Source organism: Telmatherina bonti, assembly GCF_933228915.1.
Source record: "Telmatherina bonti genome assembly, chromosome: 13".
Lineage (NCBI taxonomy): Eukaryota > Metazoa > Chordata > Actinopteri > Atheriniformes > Telmatherinidae > Telmatherina > Telmatherina bonti.
The window spans coordinates 23,529,353-23,542,020 of record NC_136611.1 but is presented as its reverse complement, the minus strand read 5'-3'; the positions used below and the strand labels follow the sequence as shown (position 1 = coordinate 23,542,020).

Below are 12,668 nucleotides of genomic sequence, written 5' to 3'. Positions count from 1 at the left end.
GGCTCTCTCTAATTGTACATGTGAAAAAGCTGCAGATGCTTCATGAAGTCAGAATGGAGCTATTAAATATCCACAGAGGGAGTGAATCGTGCAATGTCAACAAGAATAAAACCCAACCTCTCATCTGACAAGAGCAAAAAAAAAAATGCGTGGAGAGTTTATCTATATTGCACCATTGTGAAGAGACATAATGCAATGCCTCAGTGAGAATTCACAATGCAATGTGTTTTATCTTAATGTTCATTTCATGACTTTTTTTCTTTTAAATTTCTTCTTCCCTCAGAGCCTTTTTCCACTGTAAACTTTGTACACTTTATGCCGCTGATCTTCAGTATGAAATTACTTCAACAACTCCATTTTCTGCCAAGAATGAGAACATATTTTATATAGAATTTCATATGATCGCTTGAAGTATAAAATGTTGGCTTTTTGGGTTGAAATATGGATTTCTTATTGAAACCAACTAATGAATAGTCTTTACAACACTATGTATGGGCTGCAATAATTCCTGACATTTAGGGGATCATCATGATGGTGCATGATACAATAGTGTCCTTGTGATTCAGTGACTTCAAACTCAGGGGACAAGAACAGGGCCAATATAGGCAGAATGAGGCTGTTGCTGCCATTATAATGGTGAGCTCTTTTCCCTCTTGGACTTGCGCCTGGGCTGACAGTCAAACGTCATTATGTGCCAGTGGCCATGCAGTTTGTCACTGTCACATCCTCTGATGGGAGACTTTGTTTTCAAGATTTGAGGAGATTTATGACATTCTAAGCAGTATTTAAGTGATAGTGCACAACAAAGTAATTCTGTTCGATGTGAAACCACTTTGATAAATGGCAGATTCTGCTAGTTGTGTGTTAAGCTATTTCCACTGACCTCAAACTGGGCCTGTGATATGAGACAATGTATTATTTATCTTTTTTTATTTATTTATTTATTATTTTGTTTTCAGTCTGGAAAAACCCAAATGAAGTGTGATGTGTTAAGATATCATTCAAATTAAAGGAGACATTTCATCATCATTGCTGCACCAAAAGCATTAAATTTGCATGGTTTGCAGCAAAGACACTAAGATCTCAACCAAAAAAAAAAAAAAAAAAAAAAAAAAAAAAAAAAAAAAAAAATCAAGGTTTCCTTGCAATAAGTGTAAAGAGCTCATAGAGGTATTGTTTTTATCCTTTCCTTGATTTATTGCACTCCTATCTGAATACTCCTCACAGTGATAAAGACCCCTGTAAAAACCAATAGTTATAACAATGTAATAATGAATAAGATTTTTTTTCACAGATTCTGAGCTTTCACAGAAAATCCTAAAGCTGTGTCACAAAGGCCATGTAGGTAACTAATTTCCCATGCAGACAGCCATAGATGCATCCCACCTCCCTGCAGGAAAATGACAACATCGTGGCGATTTCTCTGTAGGGTAACATTTATTATTGGGTGTCTCTCTGGGAGCGTTTGTGCCACGCTTTCCAATGAAAACAGTCACAGGCAGCGCCCCCTGTCGGTTTTCAGAAGCTCTCCTTTATAAAGTGCAGTGATGCCACGAAACGCATGCAGTCAGTGCAAAAGGAGCGTTCACTCCTTCTGGAGGAGCGCACAGCTGTGGGAGGAAACCAGTGGTGAGAAAAAAGATTTTAAAGATCAGTCGCACTTTTAAATGACTTCCTTTCTTTATGGGCATTGCTAACAAACATTTTGAAGATAATTTAAGGACTGTTTTAGGGTTATTTTTCCAGGGGGGAGCGGGCAGTGTGAGCCCCTATAATGCGGACACGTCAAGTCTCAGTAGTTTGTCGGTATGAACGCAGAGCAGACGGACCCCGAGAAACTGCTTTCATGGATTGACTAAGTGATTGACTATTTGATTGCATTTGATTTTTCTTTTCTTTCTGCATTTCCCTCCTTTTCCCCCCTTGTTTCAGTCTCAGAGGATTCTTTTCCCCCTCCGAATCGTTAGTGAAGTAGTCCAAAGAATTGTGGATTATTATCTCATTTGTCGTCGGAGATTTTTCTTTTGGGGGGCACGCTTATTTATTTTGGGGGTTGCGTGAGGATATTGGTTTACCACAGTTAGCCTATGCCTGGGCCAAGCATCTGGAGAAGGGAATTAACCTATCAAGAGGTGAAGATAAAAGTGCGATTGGACTCCCACTCATCTCCACTGGTTCCACAATGAAGTCTGACACTGTGTGGATGTGCGTTTGCATCTTTCTTCTGCTCTTAGGTAAGAGATAACACGCACTGGTTTTGTGCAAATTGTGAATTTATTGGGTCTTAGAGATAATTGATGGCAAGGTTAGTGATGGCAAGCTACGGGGAACATTTCTCAGAAGTGGTCACCTTTGTGCAAGCACTGCACACTGTGGGTCTGCATTCACTTCTTACCAACATTATTTATCAATCAAATCATGCGACCAGGTCACATTTTATTTTGAAACATGGCAGAAAATAGAACTTATGTGTCAGTTTGCGTCTGTTACTTTTTTTTTTTTTTTTTTTTTTTTTTTAATCACCCACAGCTTTAACTTCAGGGAATAAAAAACAGGGTGGAAAATACTTTAACAACTCATAGCTTGAGGTTACTAATAAGGATGTGTATTGCTACTACGACAAAGCAAGACGAGACATTACAATATTATAATGTGAAAAGTGTAGTGTATATATTGATGTTAATTTTTTTTCCCCCTCGTAACAAAAATAGACCATAAACACCCCCTTATAACGTCATGAGGGGGTTGTCCCCTTGGGGAAGCAACACATTTGTTTGATAAATATCTGAAGTTTCACTTTTTGTTTTCCTTTTTTTTTTTACTTTCTAGTCACACAGCTGAGTTTGGTTTCTTGAATATGACAAAAATGAAGCCCCAACACCATCATCACAGCCCTCTTAGTCACAACACCAGTGCTCAAGTTTAAATAATGTATTTTTTCATTCTTAACTTCTCGAAACTCTTCTCATAGCCGTGGGTGTTCTTATGTTGTCCACACAGATTTTCACTCAGTTCAATTCATAATATCACCACAAGGAGTCTCTCTTGTCATTCCACAAGAACTGTCTCTACTTTTTGGGTTTTGTGATTTCGAGTCTAGACTCTTGTCAAACTGCAGCACCTGAGTCTTTGCTCTATGGATCACTGTTTCCACGCTGTAAGCTCATTTTCTGCTCATCTAGATTCCAATTAAGTGTAATTGTTGATTAAGCATTCACTAGACAAGAGATTATTAAATATTCTGCAATGACAGAGTCCTTTAGTTGGATTTAAAAAATCTTGGAGAAGTTTCTTTTTTGTGTGCTTAAGGTTCATTTTTGGATATTGATTACATTACACAAATTAAGATCCTATGTTAATCTATATCGGGTTCATTTGGATAAGAAGTTAAAGGTTATATGGACAAGTCAATTGTCTCCAAATGTGTTACTTGTTGAATGACCAAAAGTAAATATGAAAACAGGTTTTTCATATTTACACTTAAACCATGTTTGTGTATGATCATGTAAATACATGCTTCCTCACAGCCAATCCTAAATCTATCTTCTTACATCCACCTAGATGAGGAAACAAGCTCCTGGAATGGCTCTTCAGCTTTAACTATGTCTTTCGGCAATGGGGTTCCAGCATCTCCAAACATAAGGTCTGCACGTGAGGCTGAGCCAGAGTGGATGGACTGCATCCAGGCAAGTGACAAGTGCAACCAGGACAGTAACTGTAGCCCTCAATACCGGGTGATGCGCCAGTGCCTTGTGGGCAAGGAGAAGGAAGCCATGCTGGATAACAACAAGGAGTGCCAGGCTGCCTTGGAAGTGCTGATGTTAAGTCCTCTGTATCGCTGCCGATGCAGGAGGGGCATGAAGAAGGAGGTGCTGTGTCTGCAGAACTACTGGACCATCCACATGGGACTCAATGAAGGTAGGAAACAGATGGATTCATGGCTTTAAAAATTTTTTCATTGATAATTTGGCAGTTTCAGCACCAATACCTCACATAGTCATACAGTTTTTTTCTGTTTGTTTTTTTTTTTATAGTTGTATCATAGGTGTTCAAGTGAAATCAACATTCACACACTTAAATTTATGGCCTTTTTCTATCTAACAACTCATAATAAACAATATGGATCCTTCACTTGCTCCCTTCTGTATTCCCTCTTATACTGAATTCAGCGTGCATCATCAGTGATGTTATAGCAGAATATGTGCTGCAGGGTTCTGCATGAGCCTCCTGGTCAAGTACAACAAGGCATGCGCAGAATAAGATGCATGTTCACTGCTGCAGTAAATTATGTGTGGCTATGGAGGTCTCTCATAATTTCAGTGATATTTATGTGTTTGCTATATTTGGGCCTCATACCAATCTCCCACTTCTATGAAATGGTGAGTTTTGTGAGCAAAAACAGAGAGAATCTACTCCCTGTTGACCTATTATAGTGATGCTCAGAAGTTGCAAAAGAAAAATATATACTTTGTTACTTTCCTCTACCTCAAACGTAATGGAGCTGTAATGGGACAACATTATGTGGATATGTTATGATAGTCTTATCGGTTTTCACCTAAAGTGTTCCATTTCACCATGAAATTAGGTTCCGATTGTATAGCACAGTGGTCCTTATGAGCCCACTTATGCAGGACATGAATTTTCACTTTTGGAAAGACACTGAAACCTTCTGGTTTTTACACTGCAGCACTATTAATGTGCATCAAGCAGCTTGGGAGTACACTTCTTCAGGTCCATCTTCATATGCAGAAAACGCAGAGAGCTTCCCATTAAACCAAATCTGACTCAGTTAGAGCTGGTAGATAGACTTTACCTTGAGGACTAGCCTGAAAGATAACCCTAACCCAAGACTGGCATTTCATAATGCTTGTGTGAATGCATTGCAAGTCTCAGTGAATGATCTCGGGTGTAGCTGTCAATTTGGATGGCATAATGTACTCAGCTGTTTTGACATGAGGGGTAATGGTGGAAATGTTGTAAAGCCTCTGAGCTTTAAGCATTCTGGGCTCATGTGTGGTGATCCATGAAATGATTCACCAGGCTGATTGCTCATAGTACCAGCTACACTTCAAAAGACTGAAGACAGCAGAGGGTCTCTGACATAAGTTTGAAAGAAATGCAATGACATTGATGCTCCCTCGGCCCTTTGTCTTCCTCTTTAAAAATATTTTTCCCTTTTTCTAACTCTTTGTAATGATCAGTTCTCCCTTCTAACTCTACAATGCTCTCCCATGAAATCACTGCTGCAGTCAAACTGTTTGCGCTTCAATGCATCATTTAAGTTATCTTGCTGTCAAAGACACGGCGTATGCATTTTGGCCTTCATGTGTTTCTTTCTAAAGAATACTCTTCCGAAATGCCCTTTTTTGGCCTTGTCACCATCAGCGATAAAAACCTGCTTTAACACAAACGAAAAGCTTTTACAGTGCAGCTTTAATCTAATCATGTTCCATTGGCAGTCAAGCGGGCTTTTGCTAACTGGAAACAATCTATGTACAACATCCATCTCTTGAAACAAACACAAAAAGCTGAATCCCAGCAGACCCTCTTGAAATGGTGCTAAAACACTTTAAATATTATTTGTAGGAAGGTTGTGATGTAGTTGCGGGGTCAGATGTTGGGTAATGTAGTATAAGTTCATCACATGTTGTGTAATGTAATTTTGAAATTTTAATTTTATGCTTAAATGGAAAGATGAAAGGCTCAAGCAGAAGGGGGAAACATATGAAGGGATGGGGACAAGTAGTGGAGCAAGTAAAGGAAAAAGAACACTAATGACTAACAGGCAGATGGAGAAGTAGACTATGAAAGGCATTTGGATTTTTTACTGATGTGACAAGAGTTTTATAGAGAGATGTGAGGACAGAATAAACACTGTCATTTTGCTGAAGTCAGTATAATGTGTGAAGTGAGGAAAACTACACAAGAAACTTCATCCTAGATAGAGCTTATCATGTTTACCATGACAAGTATGAAGGACACTGCAGTTTTCATGGCTGAACCTTAGTATCTATGAAGAGAAAGTCCACAAGCCAGAAACAGGCTTGGGTTGCTGCAGCATCCTGCTACCAGGTCATACAAACGCCACACTGAAACAGCCTCAGGCAAGGTTATCATTCAACCTTTACTCACGTTCATAATTTTTTTTTATTATCATAATTTATTATTTCTTGTGTTGGTAACCATTAGGGGTGAGAAAATCAAATCGAAAAATTAAATATTGGGATTTTTTTGCTTCACAATTTTAAAATAATTTTTTTGTTAAAAAAAAAAAAAAAAAGTTTTTTTTTAAATAAATAAAAATGGTCCATTACAAAATTTTTGTCATTTTTATAGTTTTCATTGATCTTTTTACATGTCTTCTTGGGCATTATAGCAGCAGAGTGATGGTCTGGTTTATTGTGTTGTTTTTTCCTAATTGAAATCAAGAAAAATGATGAGCAAAAACACATTTTGTACATTTTTTCTTTTGTTTTTAATTCACAAAATTCAGCAATATCAAAAAATTGTGAGAATAGCATTTAAATCAAATCGGCACCCAAAAAAAATCGGAATCGAATCGGGATAAAGCCATATCGTCACAGCCCTAGTAAACATGATGAAATTAGTGACTGTCTTAAAATGATTTTCTGTTGTTAAAAAGTCATTTTAAAATACAAATACTGTGTATAAAACCAAACCACACACTTTTCTCACGTTTTCTAAATGGAGTTGTGGCTGAACACACTTAACTATTTCATGTAGTCCACAGACATATAATCAAATACTGGCCATGTGTCAGACAAATGGAAGGACCCAATGTTTCCCAGCAAAGCATTGCATTGTAATGGGATAATCAATTATATTCACTTCACCTGTAAGTGTTTTAATGTTGCGGCTGAGCTCTGCGGGGTCGAGATTGCTTGGACAACATCTATTATTAAACTACATTGGAAAGACTATATCAGGTATTCATGATATTCTTTCTGCAAGGTCATAAATGTAGGAAATGCACAAATTAAATTAAACTAATTTAGCATGTTATATAGACACAGAGCCTTGAACATTGAACTCAAGACAGAAAAATCATATACTCTGTGAGGATGAAGAAATGAACACTTAGGACATCAAGAAAAATACAAGTCTAGAGGAGCATGTTTGATTGTGTCTCAGATCTAAAATCGCCGTAGCCTTGGGACAGCTTTTATTTTTTATATCAAATTGACTTTCCCAGCTAAAAATGTATCGGGTAGTATTATGTAAATGTGTTCTGTATATTGTTCTGGGAGCTGTACAAAGATGTAAAATATATCAGTTATCCAAAGATTGAAAACAACCTTGAAGAGGTTTGCTTCTTTACACTTATTAACATGCTTCCTCCTCTATTCTCTTCCCACTTGTGATTAAACTACAAAATGATTGCTTGAAGCTGAAGCAACAGCACAAACTAAATATTCTAAGACATGTCGATGTCTCAGCTTTAGTTTTATTGAATTGATTTCTTTTGTTTTTTGAAGATCACATGAATGTTTGAAATGAATATTCACTTATATAATATGAACTGTATGACAGAAATCTAAATGCCCTACTTGTTATTTGCTGTTACATTTAATTTTACAACAAAAAGGGACTATGGGTTGTCAGGATGTAGAAGGAAGGCGCTTACTTAAGCCCTCTGTGTTATATTTTGTGTGACATGCATTTCTCAGGCATTCAGTGCTTCCTTAATCTGATAACTGAAACATTTACACATATTTGAAAGCGAGCTGAGAAGTCTGCAGCTTAAATGTAAATGTAAATGTCAAATCAGACCACATTCACCATAAAATGTGATAAGAAGGCTTTAAAGCATGTTCTGTGGCCATGAGAAATAATTAGAAATTACATCTGCACTCTATGAAGAAATGAAGAAAAGGTGTTTCAGATGTGACAGTGTGATATTTACTCAAAACAACAATCACACACATCAGACTGTAGTTGCAGCTGACAGCATTTTAAATGACCCCTAAAGTTTTTCTTTAAAACATTTGAATTAAAATGATGTGTAGCTAAGGGCACAGTGTTCTTATATCTCACCTTGAGGCTACTGTAGTGGTCAGTTGACTTAAAATATTCAGCCAACAGGTATTCTATCACCAGTCTTTAAATCATTAGTAATGCTGACCTTTCACTTTTGTTGTGTAACAAAAAAAATTGCAGCCAAATTCAATGTTTCAGTGCAGCCATGCTTGATGGATAATGGGGGATTTCTACCCTGATTGGGCTAGTGAGAGCCAGTGAGGTCTGTACAGCATACTGAATCTATAAAAGAAGTAATTATTCAGAAAGAATTATTGGCTACTTCGCACAGGGATATTGTATTGTTAGCTGTAGTTCTTTTTCAATTGTGCCCTTAGTCTCATGTGAATATAGCCTTGCAGGTTTGCAGTAGACGTGGCAAATTAAACGATAAGTTCAACACCTCCAACATGCATTATTTCATAGCTTTGGCTATGAAATGGGACTCTATGAATGTAAGTAGGAATCAAAAGCTTTCAAAAAAGTTGAATTAGCTGAGCTAACTTCCCTGCAGAAGTAGAGAGGATAACTCCATGTTGCACCATATCCGTTCGATTTAGCTCATTGTGACAGGGGGTAGTGTGTTTACATAAAGTCCTGGAATACATTATTAGTGGAGTTCTTTCAAAAATCCTTTTAGAGGTGTAAAAGATGCCTGTTGATTATGTTACTACACTATTCTAGCACGAGAAATCAGGCCTTAAAAGTGAGGAATGTGACATAAAACAAACAGTATAAGAATGCTGCACACATTGGGCGGGGAAAAGGACTAATGGAGAGGGTGAGCGAGAAGACAGGAGATGAGGATAGGAAGTGAGGACAGGTCCAGAAAAATGATGTGGAGGGAGGAAAATTTAGGAAGGAGGCAGGAAACACCAAAGAATGAAAGAAAGAGAGAGTACATGCAAAGGTGTATAGTATTCCTGGGTGAAACCATCATTACTATGAGCAATGGTCGCAGTCACTGGCCATTACCTTAGTCATCCACTGTCATAAGCAGAACATTTTTCCAGCCTGCACTACATGTCAGGGGGTACAGCCTCAGCAGAAGGAGCAGGCTCTTGCATGCTGAATATGTCCTCTTTGCTTTTCTCCTCACTGCACTGGAGACCCATCTGGCACTCACTAGGTGGCTACTTCATCATCTGAGGAAAGGACCTGTCAATAGCCTCTGGACATGATCAATAAGATCTTTTGAGTGTTCCCCTCCTAGTCCTTCTCATGCCTTCCTCACACCTTTCATCTTTCATCCCAAAATGTGGAACCGATCAGTGAAATATGATGACAAAAACTCACGCTGTTTGTCCTCGTAAACCTGTTGAATGATTTTCTATAATGTAAGGTGAACTGGATCAGGTGACTCCCACTATGCGGCCAGTGAAGAGTGTGGCAGTGCAGCTGAAATGAGGACCAGGTAGCCAGGTTTAGATTAGCGTTTTATATCAGAGTGAGTTCTCAGGCTCTCTCAGGGTGAGTGACAGGCCATTCTGCTCACTGAATACTGTCATGATGTGGGCATTAAGACTCACTCCTGGCAGAAAGGTTCACAGGGGGCTGAATGAATGTGCATCATAGAAATCATCTACTGGGCAGTCTTTCGCTCTCTGTCACTCTGCATTACTCTTTGCATCATGAAGCAGGTTCCTTATGGAGGAATTCAAGGCACAGCTATCGGAGTCAAGTAGGTTTTTACAGCTGCAAGTACATCCATACACTACTACCCTTCACATTTAATGTAAATATTCAAATTGCTCACTGTCTGCTTTTCATCCAGATGTGTTTTTAACTAAACAGTACTGGACATTTAGAATGAGACAAGTACAGTGCACAGTGCTGTTTATGGACTATGTAAATAGAGTACGAAGCTATTTTATATTACCTTTACATAACCAAAACTAAGCCTTAAAATTTTACTCTTCACTTTCTTGCTGTGTTTGCCCGCCATGCCACGCTGAAATGGAATTGTGACTCGAAATATTATTCCAAGCTAATCCAATATTCTATTTGTAAGGTTTGAAATTGAGTTTAAAATGTCAATAACACTTCAAAAGCTGAGCCGTTAACCAGATTTATGCTTGTGTGCTGTTAAGAAAAGTTTAAAAAAAAAAAAAAGATGCAATTGTGGAATCACATCGCTTATCTTTGCTCTTTAGAAAAGAGCACATAATCGGGGAAAGTTAAGAAGAGAGATTGATGGATTTTATCGTAATGTACAAAAATAGTGAAAATTCTGACCTTCTTGACTTTCTTCCTTTGCATCTGAAATACAAGTTTGTTTCAAGACGTGATTTAAAAGTAAGATGATCTGATGAGCTTGAAGTTGGTGGACAGCTCATTTACAAACTTTTTGAACTCTGACAGCAAAGGTTTGGTCGCTTTTTTGTTGGCAGCTCAGTTTGTTCAACAGCCGGCAGGACTCTGCAGAGGACCTACGGCTGTGCTTCAGGCTGCACCACCTCTGCAAAGCTCTCTCTGTAAATATGGACAAAGTTAGTGCTGTGATGCATTGTTATTCTACAAATTGGAGCTAAAATGATTTATATATTAGTAAAATCATGGTTGTTTTCTACATTGCCTACAGCAGAAACAGGGATCAAAATAAATAAATGTGAAACTGAAAGATAATCAGAAGGGCGACTTTAAAAATACAAGTGAATGATAATCATTATGCTTTCAGCCATAAGCAATTTACAAGAACATCACAAAAAGAAATCAATAAGACTTTTCTCACCTCTGAAAAATTTACCTCATTGATAATGCACAGGAAATGCTTGAGTAATCACACAAATTGTCTTAATGATACTGTTAGATCTAAACCCTTAACATCATTATTTCTGGAAACAAATCAGATGAGACAATAATTAGTTTCACTTGCAAGGGGTTCACTGGGTCGGTCGCTCACAGACCAGCGAAATCCGAACCCTCCAACCCACTGCACTTTTTATTCACACATGAAATCAGGTGACATTCATACAAGTTGATACAATACAATGTGTATTATGTGCACAAAAAGCACGTCCTAGTGGTTGAGAGTTTAGTCCAATGTGTGTGCAAGCCAATGTGTGTGTGTGCTCTTTCTCGTAAGCAGAGTCCTGATAAGAACCAGATGTTTTGTCACTTGGTAAGTGACGATGTTCTCTGGCAGGGATGTTGGAATTTTCCTATTATTGTGAACAAAAAGTTCAAGCATACTAATACTTCACTTACTTACAGAGCATAACTTTTTAACTTGTACATGATGATTAATAAAGATTATAATAATATAAGATTATTAAATGATTACCATAATATAATATTAATATAGAAAATAATATGAACTTAAGCCCAACAGACACTTTGCATCTGCTTACCGTAAAAGCAGTTTTCTTCTCATGCTGTAACACAAAGACCTGGTTGGCGGTGTGTGCTTTGCCAGTCAAGCTCCACACTGTCTTGAGCAAATGAAGTCAAATGGAGGCTTAATTACAGCGATAAGTTGTTGCCCCAAGGCTAAAAACATCTTATCATTTAACAGCTGGGAAGACTTTTCTATGACTCGATGAATCCATAATTAGGTCCAGGGTGACTGTTAAAGAGCACGGTACAACAAGACCTCATGTTGTGCTTTTTTTTTTTGTTCTTTACAAGGTGTGTGTGATAAATGTGTTTGGCAGTCAAGGTTTTACTAAAATAAACCTTTAAAATCCAATAACCACAGCTGTAGTTTGGTGTTATTGAATAATATAGTCCCCACAGTACGGTTGTACGTATAAAGTTTTATTTCTTTTTTATTCCCGTCTTTAGATGTGAATATTGTTCACACAGTAAGAAGCTGCCTGGACAAAGTGTGAAGCAGCAGCATATCAAGCTGGTTTGCTTTAAGCAAAAGAATGGACATCAGTGTTGTTCTGTACAACACATGCTGCTCTTAGTTTACTGACAGAAACATCACATTCTACCCTGAAACATTTGTTTCTTTTTTTAAAGTACACAATGGCTCTGGGTGCTGCTGATAAAAGGGCATAGACGGGGTGAAGGTGGTTATTTTCTGAATAAGTAGTCTTGAACTGAGAGGCTTCAAAGCTTTATAGTGTTTGAGGGTAATTGTTGTAATTAGACATATTGAGCAATCTCAAGTCCTGCTGCCTCTAAAGCTCCACTATTATTATAGAAATATGAAGGCCACAGTGAACAGAGCCATAATTAGTGGGGTTAAAAAAAAAAAAAAAGAAAGAATTTTTTCAAAAAGAACACAGTTATGCTTTTAAAAATATTATATCTTTTATTTTATTTTATTTTATTTTATTTTATTTTATTTGTGATTGACTGCTGTGTTTCACTTATGTAGTCCCAGTCACATCTTTACTTTTAAAGTATGGGAAAATTGCAGCATAAGTTATTGTGGGACAGAATATACAAACTAAATAGAAACAGCTGAGAAACAGATGAAGGGCTTTTTATCTATGGAGTGGGGATATAAATGTCACAAAATTGATTACTGTGAAATTATTAGAAAATATGGACATTTGGACAAATGTTTCTACTTGGTTCTGCTGGTAAAGTTGACAGCCTAGAATGTGTAAATGTAAATCATTGGAAAATTCCTAAAAAAGGAAATTAGTTTATAATATTTTTAATGAGAAAACTAGAAT

At 37.4% G+C, this 12,668-nt stretch overlaps 1 protein-coding gene across 1 annotated transcript in view; it reads left to right on the top strand.

Moving 5' to 3' along the window:
* The first annotated feature begins 2,064 nt into the window (after nt 1-2,064).
* LOC306763767 (GDNF family receptor alpha-2-like) overlaps nt 2,065-12,668 on the top strand; it is a 60,258-nt gene continuing 49,654 nt past the window's right edge. Inside the window, exons 1-2 of the mRNA XM_079250664.1 lie at nt 2,065-2,234; nt 3,562-3,918. Coding sequence (XP_079106790.1) covers nt 2,183-2,234; nt 3,562-3,918 — 409 coding nt within the window. The 5' untranslated portion in view covers nt 2,065-2,182. The remainder of the gene's footprint in view (nt 2,235-3,561; nt 3,919-12,668) is intronic.